At 38.0% G+C, this 23,595-nt stretch overlaps 1 protein-coding gene across 28 annotated transcripts in view; it reads left to right on the forward strand.

Annotated features, from left to right (window-relative positions):
* Slmap (sarcolemma associated protein) overlaps positions 1-23,595 on the forward strand; it is a 128,371-nt gene that overhangs the window by 37,664 nt on the left and 67,112 nt on the right. For all 28 annotated transcript variants that reach the window (XM_052733832.1, XM_052733831.1, XM_052733849.1 and 25 more), the window contains exons 2-3: positions 10,786-10,933; positions 19,198-19,270. In XM_052733832.1, the coding sequence (XP_052589792.1) occupies positions 10,786-10,933; positions 19,198-19,270 (221 nt within the window). The remainder of the gene's footprint in view (positions 1-10,785; positions 10,934-19,197; positions 19,271-23,595) is intronic.

Raw genomic sequence — 23,595 nt, forward strand, 5'->3', positions numbered from 1 at the left:
TGTAGTGTTTATTATGTTGAGATATAGTTCTTCTAGTTCTAGTTTCTTTAGGGCTCTTACCATAAAGGGATGTTGAACTTCAGCAAAGGTCTTTTGAGGATCTGTTGAGTTGATTATGTGATTTTTGTTTTTTAATTCTGGAGACCATGAGCTAAATTGTATATTGATTTGTGTGTGTTGAGCCATCCTGTCCTTCCAGAAATAAAGTCCATTTGGTCATGGTATATGATCTTTAAAATGTGTTGTTGAATTTAGTTTGCAAGTCTATTATTGAGAATTTGAAAATTTATTTATTATTATTGTACACATGTATGTATAAGTACATGCCTGACATGATATGTTTGTTGAGGTCAGGGGACATCTTTGTGAACTCAGTTCTTTTCCACCTTTCTGTAGGTTCTGGGAATTGAACTTAGGTTTCAGGCCTATGGAAAGTGCTTTAAATTTTTTAAAGTTACTTTATTTTATTTTTTTATGTGTGTGATTTTTTTTTTTTTTGCTTGCATATAAGTCTGTGCATAAGGTACATGCTTTATGCCTGAGGAAGCTAGAAGAGGGCTTCTAATCTCCTGGAACTGGAGTTGCATATGGTTATGAGCTGTAATGTGGGTTCTGGGACTTGAACCCAGGTCCTTTAGGAGAGCAGCTACTACTCTTGAACTGCTGAGCCATCTCTCCAGCCCCTTTAAAGCACCTTTACCTGCTGAGCCATTTTGCTGGCTCTTTGTTGAGAATTGTTCCATCTATGTTCACTTGGGAGTTTGGTCTGAGGTTTCTTTGTGTGTCCTTGTCTGGTTTTGGTATGGGGGTAATAATAGCTTTATAGATTGAGTTTATAGTGTTCTTTCCCTTTCTACCTTATAGAACAGGTTAAGAGCAGGTGTCAGGTCTTCTTTAAAGGTCCTGTGGAATCCAGCAGTGAATCTCTACCATCCTGGACTTTTGTTGTTGAGATACTGTTTATTTCTTCAGTCTTGCTACTTGTTATAGATGTATTTCGGCTACTTATTTCCTCTGATTTAAGTCTTTGGTAGGTTATGTTTCTAGAAATTTTATCATATTTAGATTTCTATCATTTTAGGATATGTTTTCAATAGTCTATAATGATTTTGTGTATTTTTGTGTGTATGTGTACATGTGTATAGTATCTTTGTACATGTGTGTGAGAAAGAGCCTGTATGTATGCATGTTAGAGTTTGGTGTTGGGTGCCTTCCTCAATCACTCTCCACCTTATTTTTTTATTTTATGTTCATTGATGTTTTGCCTGCATGCATGTATGTCTGTGTGAGGTTGTTAGAAACCCTAGAACTGGAGTTACAGACAGGTAAAAGCTACCATGTTGGTGCTGGGAATTGAATCCATGTCCTCTGGAAGAGCAGCCAGTGCTCTTAAGCACTGAGCCATCTCTCCAGCCCTACCTTACTTATTTTAAAAGATTTTATCTATTTTTATTTTATATGTATGAGTGCTTTTGCTCGCATGTGTGTCTGTGTGTGTGTGTTTGTGTGTGTGTGTATACCATGTGTGTGCCTGTAACCTTGGAGGCCAGAGGAGGACATAAGATTCCCCTGGAACTGGAGTTACAGGTAGTTGTGAGTCACCATGTGGGTACTCCAGCTCCTTTGCCTTGTTTGTTTATTTAGACAGGATCTCACCATGTAGCCTTGGCTGGCCTGGAATTCACTATGTAGACCAGGCTGGGCTTGAACTCATAGATCTGGCTGCTTCTGCCTGAGTGCTGGGATTAAAGGCATGTGCCACCATGCCCAACATTATTTTTTGAGCTGTCTCTTACTGAACCCAAGCAAACGCAGGGATTTTCCTGTCTCTGTCTCCCCAACAATAAAATCACAGGGATTTGCGTGTCATGCTTTTCTCTTCTCTCACTGTGTTATTCTTTTTTCTTTTCCCCATTGATATATGTCTGTGTGTGTGTGTGTGTGTGTGTGTGTGTGTGTGTGTGTGTGCGCATACACACTTGTGTGCATATGCTGGGGGTGATGGTGGTGTATTCACACTTGTATGCACCCATGCACTTGGAAGACAGAGTAGGATGTTGATGTTTTCTCTCACTTTCTGCCTTATTTTTAGAAACAGGTCTCTTATTGAATGTAGAGCTCACTATATTTTTTGGATAGGCTGGTGGCCAGTAAACCCCAGTGATCCTTCTGTCTTCTTCCTTCAGCACTGGGGTTGTAGGCATGCATGGCCATGCCAACATTTTACAGGATACTGGAGATCCGAAGTCAGGTCCTCATGGTTGCTACATAGCAAGCATCTTAGTGATTGAGACATCTCCTCAACTTTGATCTTGTAGATTTCATTGGTATTTATTGCAAGGTCCCCCTTTTTCATCTTTAGTTTTGTTAATTTGCATTTTCTCTTTTATTTATCAGTTTGGTTAAGGGTTTTTTAGGTGTGTGTGTGTGTGTGTGTGTGTGTGTGTGTGTGTGTGTGTGTGTGTGTGTACACATAGGAGCTGCAAGATGCATGTGGAGGTCAGAGAACACCTTGTGGGAGCCAGTTCTTTCCCTCCATGTGGTCCCGAGAACAGATCTTCAGGATTGGTGGCAACCACCTTTATTTACTGAGTTATCCGCCAGCCCACTCAACCTTTGTTTCCTGAAACAGGGTCTGTCACTGAACTCGCCAGTTGAGCTAGGCTGGCTAGCTAGTGCCCTCAGGATCCTCTGTCTCTCTTGCCCATTGCTAGCTCCAAACTCAGGTCTGCCAGTGCTGGCTTCACTATATTCAGTTCTTTGTATACCAGTGACCTCTACTGGTCACAGTTAACATTACAGTCTGTGGGCTGGTGAGTTCTCCCTTTTTGTCAAGATTCCTAGGTAATTTACTCACCAAGGTGGTTTATGCTTTAGGAAGGGGTTGTGTCCCAAGTGAATTGGAAGTCTAGGGAGCAACAGCAACACTGAGATCTTTAGGACAGGCTTGTCAATCTGTGCTTTAACAATCTGTTAAATAGCTTCATGGGTATAGCTGCTCTGACATTTCTAAGAGACACAATCTCACAGTAAACTTCCCGTTCCTCTGGCTTTTACAGTCTTTACACCCTCTCTTCCACTATAATCCATGAGCCTTAGGTGCAGAAATTGTATTGTAGATACATCAGTTGGGACTGGGCACCTCATGATTTCTTGTTCTCCACACTTGACCAATTGTGGATTTCTGGAATGGTCTCTGTCAGTAGTAAAGAGAAATTTCTTTGATAAGGGTTGCAAACTTCACTTATTTGTGGGTATAAGGATGAATATTTAGAATTTTGTTAGGAATTAGGCTGGTTTAGGAAAGTAGCAGTTGTAGGTACTCTTCCAAGATTCACTTCACTAGCTCTGGGTAGTTGGCTAGGTTTCCAGTCTCTGGCATGTCTTCCCTCTTGTTGGCCAGTGCTTACGTCCATTTGGAGAGCTGTTGGTTACCACCAGGATATGTATGCCACTCTTGCAGCAATCCTTAGGGTTATCATAGCATGCTAGTCATTGTTGTGGTTCAAAGGTGTCATAGTGGCTGCCTAAGCAAGACCCGAACAACAGTGATACCACTAGACATGCTAACACAGAAGGGGAAAGCTCAGGGGGCCTCAACTCTCGACAGGCCAACTAAGGAGTACTGAGAGCAGGAGAAATAGTCTTCTCCAGGGAAGAGCTCCCAATAGGTTATCCAGTACCCAAGTGGTCAGCCCTGAGATCATATGCATATGAGTAACATTATATGGACTGAACATGTTGTATTTATACATTAATGAATACACACGTACCACTACCATTAATTAAAGAAAAAGAAGCCAAGAGAGCAAGGGAGGATACATGGAGAGGTTGGAGGGAGGAAAGGGAAGGATGAAATGATGTAAGTATATTACAATTTCAAAACATAAGAAATTATAAAAATTAATATAAAAAAACACCCCATGTGTTAAATAGTTTGGGGTTTGGTGGCACATGCCTTTAATTCCAGCATTTGGGAGACAGAGGCAGGTGAATTTCTAAGAGCTTGAGGCCAGTTAGAGCTACATGGTGAGACTATCTCAACAATACAACAATAAAATCTGTTAAACAAGTGCCATATTTGAGGGATGGAGCTGTGTATCAGTGGTCTACTGGAGCTTCAGAGTCCTTAGTTCCTGCAACAGAGTGTCTTATACTTTTCCCACATCTGACTCCTTGTCACATGAGAAATTTTTATGTAAGCATCTAGAATTAATATATAAGTTAAACATTTGCTTGGAATAAAATTAATTTAAAATACATAGGTGATATACATGTGGTTTTGATATTTGTTAAGGATGAAAGCAAAGTTGCATATTAGTTGTAGGTGGATATTTCTGTCCTGTCTACCAGCTCCTGAATGACCGACATGGAGACTTAATATTACTTATAAATGTTCAGCTTATAGCTTAGGCTTGTTACTAGCTAACTCTAGTTTAACTGACATTTAAATTATCCCATATTTGTTATCTGTGCTTTGCCACATGGCTTGGTACCTTTTCTCAGTATGATATGCCCACCTTGTTTCTGTCTGCATCTGCTGGTGACTCCTGACTCCGTCCTTCCCCTTTCCCAGAGTCCTTAATTTGGTTTTCCTGTCTCTACTTCCTGCCTGGCTACTGGCCAGTCAACTTTTTATTTGTCAATGAGAGTAATGCATATTCATAGTGTGCAAAAAGATTGTTCCATAGCAATTAGTAACATTGCTGTACTTGTTATGTATCATGTCTGAATATTTGATGCTATACAAGTTAGAGCACCTTCAGAGTTTTGCAGAATGGATTGATATTTTGATTTTTATAATCATTAGTACTGAGAATATCACTTGTATAAATATATAGACAAAAAGGCAGAACTATGTTTAAGGTCATTTCAGAAATTGTTGAAAGTTTTGTCCTAATCCCAAACCAGAATAACATATTTTTATGAAATAGAAATCAGGATCACAAACATCAGTTTTTAAAATCAAACATTCTAACATATTATAATTCAGAGATACACTAATTTGATGCTTTCATGTTAAGAAATGGCAGTAGGAAAATACTTGTCTTTGTTTTCTGTAATTAAACAACTGTGTTTCTATAAGAGCAGAACTATTTGTATGTGCAGCTCCTACACTGGTCTTGAATCCTAGCCAAGGGTTTCAGGCAATGTTTATTGGCTTTGCATGGAGTGATGGCATGTTCAGTACAAAGCAACATGCTGAAGAACCAAGGCTACCATGAAGTCATGTGTACTGGGAGGGAGCAAGTGCAGCCAGATACACTCCAGATTCATTTGTGTTTGTTTGTAAATTAATTTTTGGTTGTTGCATTTTCAGAAACCTTTCACTGTTGCCACGGGTAGCGGCGGGGGGGAGGGGGGTGTCAACAACACATAGCTTAAGAAGTTGTGCACTGTACCAGTGAGCCTCTTGGCAGATAGGTGGTTCCAGAGGTTGAGTCCTCTGGCTTCAGGCAGTTTGGAGGCATGGGAGACAATTAAGGTCAGTTCCTAGCCATCTGTGACAGATTGCTTCTCCTTGTCTGGTCACTGCCTGAGCTGAGCCTCTTGTTCCTAGAACTTTTTCTTTGTGGAGGTCCGAACCTGCTACCCTCTATGACTGCCTCTCACTGTGTCACCCTGAGCTGTGGCGGTTGACTTTAGCCTTGCTGATGTGGTTGTTACTTGTTCTCAGGTCATCCAGGCTAACTCAGTTTTAGATAATGGATCCTCTCAAGGTGGCACAGGCCAAAGAACCCTGGAGACACAGTCAGTGACAGAGTCTCTGTGATGACCCAACCCTAGAACCGGGGCTCCTGAGAACTGAGGGTCTGTTCTTTCGGTAGGCCTCTCAGTCTTTCTTCACCAGGGCTTATTTCTGCGTGTGGCTTCCACTCCCCATCCCCATTCACACGGCCACACATGGCTGCGTTTTGTGAAGTCGTCCTGTTTCTCAGCTCTTTTCAGCTGTCTCCCACTCTTGATGGTCTCCAGTGCTCTTCTCCTCCTTGTAATAGTGTTCATCTGTGTTATCCCGACTTTCTTCCTTCACCTGTCACACACAAATGGCTTTCAAGCTGCAGTTTTAACCTCAAGTTAAGTTGTCACTCTTTTACTTCTGTGAATGAAGGTCCCGTGTTGTGTTTCATGTTAGGAAACTGCCTGCTAATCCCCCCTTCCTAAATGGTTACATGAGAGGATGTTCTGTTCTGTTAAATGCCTTTTCCGCCTAAATTGAGATGCCTGTGAGGTTGGCTTTTCCTGTTAACCTGTAATATTGGTCAACTTCAGTCTTTGTAAGGTGGCATCTAACGTCATTAACTTTCTTAAGAGACACTGCTTACGATAGGTAAATTGCTCTTTTTAAGCAGTATTAGCTGCTTGAGTTGGGGTGAGTTCTGCATCTGTCCTTCATGTCACTTTCTGAGAGGTGAAAATACACAGTCATTTGTGATTACAGTCTGGTCTGCTCCCTCTGGAGCCAGGTACCAAGGTCCCATTCTGGGAGTGCATGTTGGTGTTGCCAGATTGCTGCCCTTCTGGAGAGTAGGCAGGCCAAGGGTAAGTGACACCACAAAATATCTTACCATTTTAAAATTGCCTTTTTCTCTTCTTTTTTCTTTCTCTCTTTTTAAGGAAGTCATTTTAAAATTATAATATACACACATACATTGTACTTTGCTCATATTTTCCCCATTAGTCCTCTTATCTCCCTGTTTCTGCTGATCTTTTCCTCTCCTTCTGCTTTCATGTCATAGATATGTCATGATATGTGTGTGTGAGTGCACATGCTTGAGCACATATAACATCTAGGTTCTTTATGAAAGGGAGCATGCAGTATTTTTCCTTCCATTGTTTCCTCTGTTCTCTCTTCAGACCTCTTTCTCATTCTCTACCTTCATGTTTCTCTCTCTCTCTCTCTCTCTCTCTCTCTCTCTCTCTCTCTCACACACACACACACACACACACACACACACACACACACACACACACACACACGTATAAAAACCTAGATCCCATGTTTGGGAGAAAACATTCGGTGTTTGAATCTGGCTTACTTTGCTTTTAACATTACCTTGTTCGTAGGTCAGTGTTCATGCACTGCTCAAGTCTTTACGTATTTCCTGGAGTGCTAGCAAAGTTGGTTCTGTAGGCTTTTTCTTTTTGGTGTTTCTGGGTGAGTAGATGCTTGGAGCTGCCTACCCTAACATTTTGCTGATGTCACTTTGTTCCTTTCTTTGCGGTTTTATAAAAATTGCTTCCATTTTTTTCATTTCTCTTTAGGCATTGTTCATTGTACGTTATCACTCAGATGTTTCCTGTAGAACTTTTTCTATTTATTTTTTGAGTTTTCCTACATTTTCTAGAGATTCCTTCCACCCCTGCCCAGTTGTTTTGTATTATTGTCGTGTGTCTAGTTATTTTCCTAAGATCTCTTAGTTTTCGAGTTCCCAGAGCTCCCTCTTCTGTTGGTTTTGTAAAATGTTTTATTTTTCCTTCTCCACTGCCCACCCCCCCCTTTCTTTTGTTGTCCTTTTAATCTTGATTCCATTTCCAGCAGCTCTCTGTCACTGAGCAGCTGTGTCTTGGAAGGCAGCTTTGGCTGGTTGCTTTTAAGAATTTCTATAGGGGAGCTTGTTTACCTGAGTGCGAGAGCCTGTGTTCACACTGAGAAAGCCTCTGGGTTCTACTGGGAACCAGGTTTATATAGTTACTGGGTTGAGCTAAATGTTTCCATTTTCAGCTTCTTTTCTTTTACTGTGCTTCAAACTGTTCCTGGAATACCTAGTAGCTGTTTTGTGATACTCAGGTCCAGTCAACCACACTATGTATGGTCATGCAGCTGTTTTCCCTGGTTTTGTTTCGTGGGGTTTTGGATTTTTTCTTTGTCTTAGTCACTCTGTTTGATTTTAGGTGATGATTGAAGTAAATTAAAAATGTGGTTTTGCAATATCTGCAGTCTACACAGAATTCATTCTGTAGTCACATTTAGAAACTCCTCTATGTGGTGCTGGTCTGTTACTGTTGGTACATACAGAACTGGGAGTGGTGCATGTGGAAAATCAGGTTCAGGCTCACCATCTGCTGGTAGCAAGTTTGAGGCTAGTCTGGAGTATAGGAGAGCTTGTCTTGAGGACTAAAGAAATAAACCTCTTCTATATATCTAGTTAGAATTTGTGGTGGACTGTGTCTGTGATATGATATGATATATATATATATATCTCATCACACAAATCATCTTATATGTGATACACACACACTGTCCTTGTGTTTTGTTTGGAAGCTTAGCTCTTTTTGGTGTTTGGATATTTGCAAAGCTTTTCAACTTTGAAAAGATTATAAAGAAGCAGTGTATCATTATAGTAGGGATTAAAGTATTTTCAGGTTCTAAATATTTCACATGAAAGTAGTGTACAATGTATGTACTTATAGAATCAATTAGCCTATAATAGGAATTTTGTGAAGTCAGATAATATAGTGTGTACAGTGCAGTGCTGTGACTGCATTGGTCAGCAAGAAATTAGGAAAAGTCATTGTTGGCACAGAAAACCTTTCACTTAGGAACCACCATCAATACATGATTTTAGGGAGCTCAAAGCTCACTTGGGAAAGCAAGAGTTAATTGAAGAATTAAAGCCTGAAAACAATGAAAGTACCCTTGTTCACCTTTGGTCTTCAAGTCACAGGTTTTTTTTTTTTTTTTTTTTTTTTTTAATGAATTTAGGACTATATACTTGTTCAACATCAAGGTGAATGCCTAGTGACTAGTGCAGGCAGTAGGACTGCTGGGGTGTTCTTTAGGGTGCTGAGAAAAAGGATAAATAAATCTACCAATACCTTAAAATTTTCAGCTGTGATCAAAACTGTTTTCTTTTAAAGTGGAAAAGAGCATAAAGAAGACTGTTTCTGGTTTGACAGGACCAACTGGTATACCTGCTTTCTGTGAACTCATTCAGGAGCTGTAAGCATAGTCTCTTCCAGTCCCTGGCAAACAAGCTAACATCTTTAGTTAACCTAACCTAAGAATAAATATGGTGATTTCTGTACAGTGTAGCTCTAATAATAACGGCATCATTTTAGAGGTGGTACAAAAGCATTGTTTTTAATTTTTATTGTTTTGAGAACAGCTGCCTTAGTTGTTCTCTTCTGCCTTGTTGCTGTGATAAAATATTCTCGACAAAAACAACTTGAGGGAGAAAAGATTTATTTTAACTTACAGTCCAGGTACAATAATCCATCATGACGTGAAGGTCAAGGCCTCAGGAACCTACCCTGTTTGAGTTCCTGTCCTAACTTCCTTCAGTGCTGAACAGCAATGTGGAAGTGTAAGCCGAATAACCTCCCTCATGCCCCCGGCCCCCAACTTGCTTTTTGGTCATGGTGTTTTGTCGAAGCAATAGAATAAATCGTTTATAGGTAGTATGGTAGTCTTTAAATTGTCGCCTGGGAATAAATTAAATGTAATGTTATTTTTACATTTTTAGCAAATTATTAGCCTTTGATGTGATAAATCTTGTGAGAGTGCTTATGAGATGAATAAAGGATAATAAAACATGAAAGTCATTGTGTGTAGTGGGGAAAATATTCTTTTGATTATATTATTTGTGCATTACCTCTGTAACCTTTGGAAAGATAATTTAACTTAACTATCACATTTCTTACTCATATATGAATCTATTAATATCTATATCATAGACTTCTTACTCTTGGGTTAAGGTCTCATTATATTGCTCTGGCTGACCTTGAGCCACTATGTAGCTCAGGCAGGTATCAAATTCAGATTCCTGAGTGCTGGGATTACAGGTATGGGCTACTATTTCAGAATTAAAATTCACCTTTTTAAAGTGTATAGCTTAGTACATTCATGGTGTGGTGCAACTATCACCTTTATTATATATTATCCCTATTTTTAGAAGAAACTATGTATCACTCAATCACCCTGCCGTCTTAGTCCCTTGCAACCATATATATACTTTTGTTTTTATGTATCGACACATTTGGTACGTTTTTCTGTAAGTGGACTGATCTAATATATGGTCCTTGGTGACTTGTGATGACTGCAGCTGCTTCTTCTCCTTTGCCATCTTCTCTGCTCTGCTGCTGGGGACTTAATCCAGGGCCTGTGCTTGACGAGCACTCTGTCGCTGAGCTGCACCTCCCGTCCATATTTGTCTTTTTCCTTTTCCTTTGAGACAGGGTCTTCATCCTTGATCTCCTAATCCTCCTGCCTAAGTCTCCTGAATGCTGAGATTCCAGCCACATGCTATCACACTCATCCCAACTTACCTTCTTTTACTTTGCATTGATGTCTTGTAGGCTCATCACATGAGGGTATATATGTAGTAATACTTGATTCTTTTGTATTGTCAAATAGCCTGGTGTGTGGATATGCTGCTTTTGTTTATCTGTTCAGTTGATAGACATTTCAGTTGTTTCTGGTTTTGATTATTATGAACACTGCTATTATGAATGTTTGTATGAAGTTTTGTGAAGACTTATGTTTTCTACTATTTTGGATAAATTCCAAGGAGTTTTTAGATTGTTGGGTTGTACTCTAACTTTATGTTTAACACTTATAACACAAACTGTTTTATAAGGTGGCTCCACCATATGTACAGTTAAATTTTAAACTATCCAGTTTAAAATTTTTATTTCCATGTATGTTGAATATTAACTGAAATGAGTCATTTCAGTTGATAGTGGAAAGGTTCTCTTGAAGTAGTTTGCAAAGTTGACAGTACTTTTTTAAAAGTAAGTTTGAAATTATTACTGTTAACCCTTTTCTTTTTCTTTTCTTTTCAGTTTTATCTCCAAGACACTAAAAGTAGTAATGGTACCTTTATAAATAGCCAGAGATTGAGTCGAGGCTCTGAAGAAAGTCCACCATGTGAAATTCTTTCTGGTGACATTATCCAGTTTGGGGTAGATGTGACAGAAAATACACGGAAAGGTATGAGTATGGATCAAGTTTTCCTGTAATTTGTCTTTATAAGTTTTAAAATCTTTATTAGTGTTATAAAACATTACATGCTTGTAAGATCTATTTAAATATGGATATGTGAAGCAAAAAATTTAAAAGTTATCCACTTCTATTTGCTTTTCTAAAATTATAAATTATAAAATATTAATTAGTAATGAATATTCTTCATCATGTTATAAAAACATAGGGAGCTATTGTGTCAGGAAGCACTTGGCTGCAGTGACATTACACCCTAGCCAAGATGAACTTACAACCTGGGGATGATGCTTATCATCAATAGCAAGAATTACTGAGACTTAATGAGCAGTCTGGACACAGAAAGTTGTTAGTTGACTTAATGATATAATGGAACTCAGTCACAAAAGAAGAAGAGAAATTAGCTGTAGGGGTACAGGAGGGGTAATGGACAAATTTAAGCTAAGTGCAGCAATAGATATACTTCTGCTCTTACACGTATGCATATGTATAAAAAGATATAGTTAAACTCATTATTTGTATCCCAACTAAAAAAACCATAAAAATAATGTAATGAATGTCTGATGTTTTACCCTAGATATAAATAATTATGGTTTTAAGGTCTTTACTTTTTTCTGCTATCTTTAGCATATTGTTTTCTCAATGCTTTTGCTTATCTCATGGTCAGAGGGTTATAACTGCAAACCTAGGTATCATTTTCCTCATATCAGTACTCCATGCAAAAAGATAATGTAGGGATAAAATGCCCTCTTCTGCCCCTTTTTATGTGGAAAAGTCAGAACCAAACTAATATTTCCTTATGAGTTACTGGCCTTATGAATAGATCACACACATAGTTATCTGCAGTACCAAAGAAACCTGATAATTGACAAAAAAGAGAACAAGGAGATCCATGGTTGATATAGCTCAGTTATGATTTGAGTATGAATTGTTAAAATCCCCAATGAAATCAGAGTTCTGTCAGCAAGAAAGAAGAAGAAAAGTCATGGGGGCAGGCGGTAGTACTGAATGCAAGTATAAGGTTTCCTGTGCTACAGTCTCTGAAACACAAGTTCTCTAACTAAATAATGCAAATTACTCTTTAAAATTATTTTATTTCACAATTCTGAAGCTTCTTGGCTCTAACTAGTTAGTTCATTGTCTACTCTCTGATTATGAACTTTTTTTTTTTTTTTTTTTTTTTTTTAGGTAGGGTTTCTCTGTGTGGTTTTCGTGCCTGTCATGGATCTTGCTCTGTAGACCAGGCTGGCCTTGAACTCACAGAGATCCACCTGGCTCTGCCTCCTGAGTGCTGGGATTAAAGGCGTGCGCCACCGCCGCCCAGCTGATTATGAACTCTTATGGCTGACTCAAATTTAAAGCACTTCTGGTACAAACCAAAAGAGCATAATTCATACAGTGGGGCAGTAGATCGGCAAGTTTCTCCCTCTGTTTTTCTGAGCGTGGTCTGGTCTAGTGGTGCCCTAAAGCATTAGACTCTGATATTTTGCACAGTACAGTGCACTTGGCGGTGGTGCTGACTCTCATTCTGTGTGTAGCTCTCTGCATAAACCTGCATTGCCATTAAAATGGTAGTCTTATTTTTGTTATTTTTTTTCTTTCTTTGTAAGATGTGTGTGGTACTTGAATTTGGGTAGGGCCAGCCTGTAGGAATTTCCATTTAGAGCTGTAAAGTAAGGTTGAATCTTGATGTAAAGTGTTGATTACTCCTTAGTAAGGGAACTCAGATGGTGTGAAGCCACTGAGAAGAGAGAAGAGTAAGCCTCTCTTTGCTGCTTTTGTAGCATACATGTAAGTAAGCCACAGCAAAAGACTTGGACTACATTGTATTTCCTTCAAGGATTCCTACTTAGTGATTTAGGGTTCTCAAATAATTATTAGGCAGTAATTGATAAAAGAATGTGGTTATCAGTTTTAGGAAATGGCTTAGTTAAGCTTTCCCTAGCAAAGCCTTCAGTATGCTGGCATATATGCAGATTTACAGGGGGTTGATTACAGAATGCAGCTTGCAGCCCTTTCTAGATTCCTTCACACTCTGCCCCATCTACTGAGGGAGATTTAGGATAATTATTAGTACAGTATGATTTCTGCATATTGGGTTTCTGCAGACCTCTTTGAATGTTTGTCTTTTGGCATTTATTGTTTTCACAAAGTTTATTTAATTTGTAGGCTCTTGAGATACAGACATGTTAGAAAACATGTATTACCTGTTCAAGCTTACACTAGAAAAAAGTATAGATTTTTTTTTTAATGCTGAATAGTAGTATAATGAGTTTTATAACACTTGAGAATCCTAAATACACAGTATTACTGGATAGCTCTGGGTAGAAGAAGTCAAGAGGATTTTCAAACTGTGTTAGAAAGGAGAGGCCACTTGTACATTGTGGTAAGTCCTTTAGTCAGACAACATTTACTGGGGCCTGGCATTCATAAGGCCTTGAACTATACATTCTCCTTTTAAACAATTACATACATGTATCTGTTTCCCACCTATGTGCATGTACCTGTGGAGGCCAGAAGATGTAGGATCCTTGGAGCTGGAGTTGTAGGTGGTTGTGAGCTGCACAGTATGGGTGCTGGGACTAGAGCTCAGGTGCTCTGAAGAGCAGCAAGTGCTCTGATTGCGGAGCCACTTTCCAGTCCCCCATTCTTTACTACTTCTTTTCTTCAGACAGGATCTCCTGTAGACCTGGCTGGCCTGGAACTTCTTATGTAAAACAGGCTGGTCTTGAACTTGTAAGAGACCTATCTGCCTCTGTCTCTTGAGTGTCTTCTTTACTTCTTATCCCCAGCCTATACCAGCTGCCTTCTTTATGTGTGCTTTCTTTCTTTCTTTCTAACTTTTTTTTTTTTGGCTTTTCCTTCCATTTCCAGCTTTCTAATCTTGTTTTGTTTGTTCCTTTCAATATATATCTCCTTCCCTGTCCATGCTTACTACAAATTCCCATGTTGGTTTTTATTATTTACATTGCTATGAATCCCTCCTTTTTATTTATATCTTTTTATTTATATGTCTGGTTTGTTTCCCTGTTGAGATCTTAACGGCAAGGACCTAGTCATAATCATCATTATTTTCAACATTATTCTCAATACTGCTTTGTAGCCAGCAATTTCCCAGTGAATATTTATTGAAAAGTAGGTAAACCCAGAGAACCCCCACATCTCATGGCCAACAAAAAGAATAAGCCAGTAGTAATATTACTCATGGTATGTTAGGAAAAATAAAGAAGTGAAATCTGTAAAATGAGAAAAATGACATTACCAACTAGGTAGAAATAAGACTTGTTGGAGAAACAGCAGATGCTTAATCCAGGTCAGTGAATACACACATTGAGCCTCGAAGATTTTTGTCATATCAGTAAAGTTACTCATCTAAGATTGCTAGCCTCCCATTAAAAGGACTTCTAGAATTAATACGAGTGAGTCTCTACTGTGAAAGACAGGCATTTTGAACATCAAATTACAACAGCATTGGATGGAAGTATGTTAAATATGTTCAAGTTGATGAGCTTGCATTAAAACTAAAAAGGAAAATTGATTTTTTTATTACTTTTCTAAGAACTTAGTAGAAATCTATTTATCATTCTGAAAACAGGTAAATAATGAGAAAGAATAAGAACACTCATATTTCCTGTCCTATAAGAAGTATAGCTTGGTTGGTAAGGGAGTAGTTCGTTGGTAGAATGCTTGCAGGTATGCGTGCAGTCCTGCTTTAATCTCCAGTACTTGGAAAAAAAACAACCACCACAACAAACCTCAGTTGTACCTGAGGTTAAAAAAGAAAGTAGTTGAAGAGGCTGGAGAGATGGTTTAGTGGTTAAGTGCATGCATTGCTCTTAAAGAGAACCAGCGTTCAGTTCCCAGTGCCCACATCAGGTATTCAGTCATAGGTGTGACTCCAGCTCCAGGTTATCTGATACCTTCTTCTGGACTCCTCAGGCACCTGCACTCATGTGTACGTACCCACACGCTATGCACATAATTAAAACATACCTCTTTTTTAAAAAAGTAGTTGAAGGTTGAAAGCTTGTGATGATTGAACTACCGTTATCAAGAGAAAACCGAATGATAAAATATTAATTTAAATTTAGAACAAAAGCACTGTTGAGTCACCTTTCTCTGCTCCTCTAACTTTTAAAGCCTAAGAATTAGAAGCCTTATAAAGTAGAAAACTTATAAAGATAGAAAGTTCTTAACAATTATTTTATCTTAAATGCTAAAAATCAATTGATGCAAATCTTTCACAGTCTAGAAAAATGAATACCTGATTCAGATGGTATTTTTAAAAGGTTTCTTAGATTTTTGCTGATTTTGCAGTTGCCCTTCCTGCTGTTGCTGGTCTTCTTGAGCTCATTCAGGCTGAATGTAGACAGTACTGTACCAGAGACAGAGCCAGACAGAACGTTTCTCTTTCCCATTTCAGGGCCTCCGAAAGCTTTTAAACCAGTCACACTGAACTTGGTCCCCTAAGGGGCATGTGTGTGAGAGGCAACAAGAGGCTGAATGCACACCACAGAGTAAATAGATCTCAAAACCAAAATAAACGACCTGTATCAATACTAGAGGAAGGAAACCCAGTGGCAGTCAGTTCTTACTGTAACCTCTGGTAGTCTGTATCCGGGGAGTCATTGTAAATAGTTCTTCCACATGTCTGTTTCTGTCTCCATTGGACATACCTGTTCCTCGTATTTAACACGGATGAATTTTGTATGTGATTTACACTATCTGTGTATATTTAATGTGGCAGTGTTCTGATGCTCCCTTTCCTTTCTGGACAAACTCTTTAAATTATATGCTTTACACTTAGTCCTTGAGTTTGAAATATAGTAATAATTTTTGTGGTGATTTGGAGAGCAAAATGTGTTTAAATATTTATAGACTTCTTTAGAATATTATTATCCTAAGTATTTCCTTCATAATATCAGATTCTCTGTGTTTTTGAAAGAGGGCAAGTGGGTGGGGCTGGTGGTCAGATATACATGGAAAATATATCTTCATGCTGTACAAATACCCTTTAAGTTTTTGTTTCTGTCCTGGGAATTGAATGTAGGGCCTTGTATATATGCAAGGCAATTGCTTTACCATTGATCAATATTCTCAGCTTTTTCTTTTTGTTTCCTTACCCTCAAAGAAAGCTCAGAATTAATACACATAAAAACATTTAAAACTTCTTTTAACACAGTGTTTCACAAATTCATTTCACCCCCAATTCCTTTTTTTTTTTCTTTTATTCTTTCTTGGTTTTTTGAGACAGTGTTTCTCTGTATAACCCTGGCTGTCCTGGAACTCACGCTGTAGACCAGGCTGGCCTCCGACTCACAGAGATCCACCTGCCTCTGCCTCCTGAGTGCTGGGATTAAAGGTGTGCACCACCACTGTCCAGCTCTCAATTCCTTTTTGGTTAACACTTTTTAGCACTGTATTTGGGGAAATTCTACTGTACTGAGTTGATTAATACAAATATTAAAACATACCTATCACATTGCTTTAAATACTTGCCTGTTGCAAATCCAAAAGATTACTAAGTTTTCTACGCACCTGTGTTTAAATTAAAGTTGACGTGAAGTCTTTTCACAGAAGGGTTGGCTTTACTTAGACACGGACTTCTAGTACTTGGTTCACTCCATTGATTTATGTATCAGTCCATTTGCTGAACTTTAATCTAGCTGATGGATAGAATTCCTGATGTGATATATCATACGTTGGCTCTGGTACTGCAGTTTTATTCTGTAACTCATCCACCTATTTTTCTTTTTGTTTTAAATTTATAAAGTTTTTTGTTAACATATTTTAATTACACATAATAATGTATTTTATTATGACATTTCATACATGTGTATGAAATATTTTTTTTATTCACGCATTGTCTTCTTTTGTCCTTCCCCTGGTAATGCCCTTAAAATAGCTGTGCTACTTTCACCACTTCCACATCTTCCTTTTTTTTTAGAACTTACGCATTTAATTAGTGTTACTTACAGGAGTTGAAGTCATAAGTTTTATACTACCACCTGCCTTCAGTGAGAGCAGCTATTTGGGATGAAATGCCAGGGACATGAAGAGTTAGGTGCTAATTGTGTAATGGTATCACAAGTTAGTGGGTCAGGCTCTAAGCACTGGGGATCTGACTGCTAGAATGGGGGAACATTTTGCTTTTATTTGGCTCCTTTGTATCAAAAGTTAGGACCAGAAGAAGGAGGTAAGAGTCAAAAGACGAGATGTGGTTTTGAGGGAGGGGGCACAATTGGCCGCAATAGTCTAAGGACTAAGTGAAATGGTTCTGGGAAAAGAGAGTTGGAGGATAAGATATGAGATAAGAGATTTGGGGATAAAGATCTGAGGATGGAAGGTGATTCTTCCTTCCTTCCTTCCTTCCTTCCTTCCTTCCTTCCTTCCTTCCTTCCTTCCTTCCTTCCTTCCTTCCTTCCTTTTGTTTTTTGTTTTTTGAGATAAGGTTTCTCTGTGTAGTTTTGGTGCCTGTCCTGGATCTCGCTCTGTAGATCAGGCTGGCCTTGAACTCACGGAGATCCGCCTAGCTCTGCCTCCTGAGTGATCGGATTAAGGAGGGTGATTCTAAGGGAAGAGAGGTTGGGCAGAAGTCTGAAGGTCTGGAGGTAGAGGTATTGGCATAGGAGTGAAACAGGACTGGAGAAAAAAACTAAGACAGTGTGGGAGGGAAAGGAGCCTCTCACTCTGGACTTGGATGCAAGTCTTTCCCCAGCTGAGAATTCCAGCACAGGGGCCTGGAGAGAGCACTCACTGCTTCTCTTAGGGCTTCTGTTGTTGTGATAAAACACCATGACCAAAGCAGCTTGGTGAGGAAGGGTTTATTCCAGCTGACAACTTGTAGTTCATCATGCAGGGGAATCAGGGCAGGAACTCAAGGCAGGAAACTGGAGGCAGGGACTGATGTAGAGGCTATGAGGAGTGCTGCTTCCTAAAAGAAAAAATAGCTTTTGGTGACATTAGCGAGTAAATAAAGACCACCACAATAGGATGTGTAAAAATGGGGTCGTAAACAGTAAGATGTTTGGAGATTGCATGTAACCTGCCTGTGTATGAGAGACTGGTGGCAGCAGCTTAGAGGATGTGGCCAGAAGGAAGGAAGAAGCCAATTGATTAGTGGCAATGATGGCTATTCCAGGCAGAACAGAGGAGACTGTCCAGTAGGTAGTTCTTTGTCTCTGTTAGCGCTTTTAAATATAATCAGTTAATAAAGACAAATATTGACCAAACTGTGCTGAATTCCTTAAATTTAATATATATTTCCCAATGACAGCCACACTATTTTGTATTACTACCATCTTGATGCTATGGTTGTAATTGTTCAACATATTATAACCCTAAAGCAATAATTATTGTTAAAATAGTTTTATTGAAGTAAAAATAAATATATGCCTGTTTTACTTATAAGACTCAGTGAGTTTTGACAGACATATACAGCCACAGAAAGCCCTACTCTTAAAATCATTATACAGTGTGTTTTTGTCTGCTCATATCAGCTTTAAGTCAGTTTAATAAACAAATGTGTTCAACCATCAGTGATGTAGTATTCTAAGAACAGAGAAGTCAAAACTGTCAATCTTTAAATTAGGAAGCATTTTTTTTCCTATGTAAGACACAATGATCCGTACAGTTGCTGTCTGTGGGAGATTTGTCTCTCAAAACCATCAATAGGAAAAGGAGTGAGAAGCCTCTTAGGAGTTGTATACAGAGAGACTGCTGTGGCTTTATCAAAAGGTATTGGGGATGGAGTAACAGCAACCATCTAAAAGCTGTCCTGGAGAGCCTCCTGTGTGAGTCATAGCAACTGTACACTGGAGGAATCAGACAGGCGCCCTCCCTGGTCAGCAGTCTTGATAGTCTTGCCTATAACGTGGGTGGGGAGATGATTAACATATTCTAAACTGTACATACAGGACATTAAAGTCTTATGAGGTGTGGTTGGGAGACAGATTGGAGACAGGAGAATTAAGAATAAGGATTACTTTTTAAAGGGCAGTTGACTAGGTGTGATGTCTGCAAACTGGGGCAAAAGTGTTTTATCCCTTTTTACTCTTATTATTTCTGCACACTAGACAGTTGACTTTTCGTTGTCTGTTAAGGAATTGGAAGTTTTTAAGGTAGTAGTTACTGTCATTAAACCACTAAATTTATTTGCTTTCCTAGAAATTATTATTTTTAAGAATGAAATACAAGTTTAGATATGAGACCCACCAAGCTTCATATTTTTAAACACTTATTTTATTTGTTTTAACCAGTTACCCATGGGTGTATTGTTTCCACAATAAAACTTTTTCTACCAGATGGTATGGAAGCCCGGCTCCGCTCAGAGTGAGTATAATTAGTGCTGTGAAGTTTTGGATTAATTATCTTAGTTGGTGATATTCATAGTGATGCTATACCGCTAATACTACAAGATTACTGTAATATATTAGAAAATTGATATGGTACCTTTGGGCATATTATATATTTTAGTTTTAACTACTTCTTATTATTTAAAAATCTAGTAAATAATAATGCATCAGAGGTAAAGGTTGTTTTATTTTCAAATTTAACTTTACAGTATATATTTGAATAGATAATTAGTTGGGTTTTTTTTTTGCAATATTTAGGATATTTTAGTTACTGGAGAATGATAACTGTTCTTTTTGATATATATTTAATATAGAGCTTTTTAGACTGTGATTGTCTGTGGAGTTAATGTCAATGTCATATTCTTTCAGAACTTGAAGATGTTAATATAGTTAGTATTTTTTTATGAGAATTAAAAGAATTTCCCCCAAAGTTGTATTTTATGTTTTATATGAAGCAATATCAAGTCTTATCATGAAGTCTAAAGTTTAAAATGTAAATTTAAGTACATCCTGTGCTTTTTAAAGATTATCATTGTGAAGTATGGAAGGCGCTGGGCAGTATTTAAATATTAATGCTTTTTTTGGTTTGTTTTTATTTAGGGAAAGGCTTGAGTATGCTAAATGCTTGTTTCCTTGCTTCAAAGGAGTTTCCTGATATTACAGTCTACTTTTTACTAGTGGCTTACATTGTTTTGATTATGCCAAAATACCTAGAGTGGAAGGAAAAGCGAATAGCGAATAGGAAAGAGAGAACGATAAAGCGAAAGAGCGGGTCCCTTTACTGTAGGATCTCCCCTGTCTGTCATTAGAATTACGTATTTATGCTTTTCTTAGGACCTACCATAGTTTTTTTCCCTCTTTAGTTTTATGGCTAGATGATGCAAAACAGATTCGTAAAACAGTTGAAATTTAAAATACCATTATTAAAATGTAATTATAGTTTATTTGAATTTCAGTAAACTTCAAGAACTTCAACATAAGAAAGCGTTTATGAGTCAAGAATTGAGCTTTCAGTCATAGAATAACTAGCAATCCACCAATGACTTACAGCTTTTTAAAGACTAGTGTTTGCAGTTGGTATGAGATCATTTTTAATAGAGTTAAAAGGTTTGAGCAGTCATGCATGTCTCCTGTGTTCTTAGGTTCCATCTAGTAGACTATGTGGGTCTTCTTATTTTTGTGTGTATGTGTGTGTGTTCGTGTACATGTGTGTCATGGCGAGCGTGGAGGTCAGAGGACAACCTTGGTGTTGGTGCTTGATTTCCAGTTTGTTTGAGGCAGGGTTTTGTGTTTGGCACCATGTGCCCTAGGCTAGCTGTCGCCCAAGCTCCCGAGGATTCTTCACTTTCCACTTGCAGATTGCTGGAGGAGTGCTGGGGTTTCAGACATACTGGCTTTACACACATGCTGGGTAGTCAGACTCAGGCCCTCATGCTTGTCTGACAAATGCTTTACCTACTGAGCTATCTCATCAGCCATCTGTAAAAATTTTGAAGACTTTTCAGTAAATTCCCTCATTTTCCCAAGTCCCTTTAACTATTTCTCATTTTCTTCTCAGCTCTCTCTCCTTTATTTAATGACTGTGTGTGTGAATGTTTGTTGTATGCATGCGTGTATTGCCTGCATGTGGAGCAGAGGACAGCCTCAGGTGTTAATCCTCAGGGGCCGTGCCCCTTGTTTTTAGACAGGATCTCATTGGACTAGGGCTTGCTGATTCAGCAAGACTGGCCCCTGTCCTCACCTGCCAGGTGCTGAGGTTACAAGCATGCCGTAGCACCCGACTTTTACAAGGGCTCTGGGAATTGAACTCCGGTCCTCAAGCTTGAGCAGCAGGGAATTTACCTACTAAAGGATTTCCCTAGCCCCTGTTTTTAAGGAGCTATTAAATACTAAATTTTGCTTCTAGTTTAGAAGACAAGTTTAGAACAAAAAGTTCTTTAAAGCTGGATGAATATCTGAATAGACTTTAGGATAGATAGTTAGGGAAAGCTTGACTTTACTTGTTCTGACTTTCCAGGCCTTACTTTTTTCATCTGAAGTATAAAGATAAATCATCTTAGTTACTGATCATGATTATGAGGCTTAAATGTAATTGTATATTTAAAGAACTTAGCATAGTATCTATCAGATAATAAATCTGAGATAAACATTGACTGCTGTTATTGTAATCTAATTTTAATTAGCAGTTTAAATGGCTGAATACATCGAGTGCCAAGTCCACTGTGTAAATAGTGTATAGGGTTTTTTGTTAATGAATTAATTTAATTGATTCAATTTTGGCTTGAGATTAGGACAGGTTTCAGACAATTTGTGAAATGGTCCTAAACATACATCTCTCATTTTGTACTATGTGAATCTACAAAGCAGAATTTACAGCATAAATGATTAAAATCAACATATCAACCTTGCTTAGGAAACCCGAGGTTGTTCTACACCCTACAGCATAAACTATTCATCCAGGATTTAATTCCTGTGTAAAATTAACCGAAGCATGGTCATCAAACCAGTATAAAATTTTGCTTTTGTCTTTAATAAATGGTAAAATATATGTATACTGAAGACTGGTTTTAAAATCAATTTTGATAATTTGTGTATAGGGTTTTTAAGATCTTCAATAGGTAATTCTGATTGTTTCTCAGTTTTTGTTCTATTTTATAATTTTCTAACAACAGAAATAGAAGTTGCCTATAACTTTACAACCTCAACACTCAATAACAGTTTTTACTTTCTAACATTGATTTGTTATACTTTTTATATACACAAGAAGTTTTTCAACAATTCAGACAAAATACACCTATGTCCGATATAGTTTTTGTAAAAAACAAATATATTTGCAGATTGTGTTATTTGACTTTTTTAGCCATTTGTTTGCTAACCGAATTTCATGAGAATAGAAGAATTTCTTCTTGGGTCACTAAGAAAATCAAATTTTTAAAGCTCTATTTGTTTCCATTTAGGGTTTTTGAGTTAATGTCATTATATATGCATATTGACAGAAAAAAGGGATATATACCAAAAAATGGTTATTTCTGGGTGCTTAGGATTGAGTAATTTTAGCTTCTTTTTATATTTTACATTTTCAGTATATATTGCCTGTACAGTCAAGAAAAATTAACTTATGTTTAAAGCATCCATTTTAGTTTTATAAGTGGAAAAGAATAAATGTAGTTACAACTTAAAAAACATTCACTAGGCATCAAGTTTGTTAAGGCCTTGAGATAGGTTCTGTGGATGTAGGGGTGAATTGATCATAATTCCTGAGGTATCCTGTGTACAGAAAATGGGTACTGGTACTCAACCCTTCCCTGTATATGCCATACCAGGCCAGTTTCTCAGCAGTCACACACGCCTTACTAATTGAGTCTGGGAACTTTACCCATTCAGCCTGCCATCTGGCTGTCACTAGATTGTTTTTGAAGATGTGAAGTGTAGGGGACATAGGTGGCCTTTAAGACACATACAGTATCTTACAGAGCTTTGTAAATAGGGATGCTGGCTTCCTGAGCTACACATTTCTCCTGGGAGTAGAAGGTAGTAATTGGTTGGTTCCTGTTCCAAGGCATTGTTTTAAGCTACTTGTTTATGCCCACACATTTAATACTTAAAAGAGCGCTATAGGGCCACTTTATGGGTGAGGAGCACGAGGCCTATCGGGATTACTTTGCCTTTAGCTGGGAAGCAGAGCCAGTTTGGTCTAGTTGGTATACTTTCTGAGCCTGTCTGCTTGACTGCTGCTGCTTTTCTGTCAAGAGTTCTGTGTCAGGCCCCAGAGGAAATTAGTGTCAGTTAATGCCTGTGGTTGTGTCTGCTATGCTGAGTTCAGTTTTAGACACACGTGTAAACTTTGATTTAGTCCTAAGATGGCAAGGTGAAGAATAGTTGTCACTGTTTTGACAGCTAACGTTGTTCTTCACTTCGAGCCACTTTCCAATTACGATTTTTTTCTAAATGAGCTTTTACTTACTAAGAATTTCTACACACGAGTATTTATTAATTTTTTGATAACATATGTTACAAAGAAAATGCATACTTTAAAAGGTATTTCAATGTGTTGAAATGGTAAAAATAAGGGAATCATCACAGCACTCGGTAAATATTGGGTCCTCAAAAGACATTTAATACATTTGGAATTGAAATTCACTTTAAGAATAATAATGAGTATAAAGTAGGTTTATGTATGTATTTGTTTTTTAAGAAAGATAATTCACATTCTTTTAATTATATAAGAGCAAATGCATGAGTTTTATGACAAGATATTCTGGTGCTCTAGAATCATTTCCTCTGTTTTCAGGAAATTAGATA

The sequence above is a fragment of the Peromyscus californicus genome, unplaced genomic scaffold (assembly GCF_007827085.1).
Source record: "Peromyscus californicus insignis strain IS unplaced genomic scaffold, ASM782708v3 Scaffold_12__1_contigs__length_115047231, whole genome shotgun sequence".
NCBI lineage: Eukaryota > Metazoa > Chordata > Mammalia > Rodentia > Cricetidae > Peromyscus > Peromyscus californicus.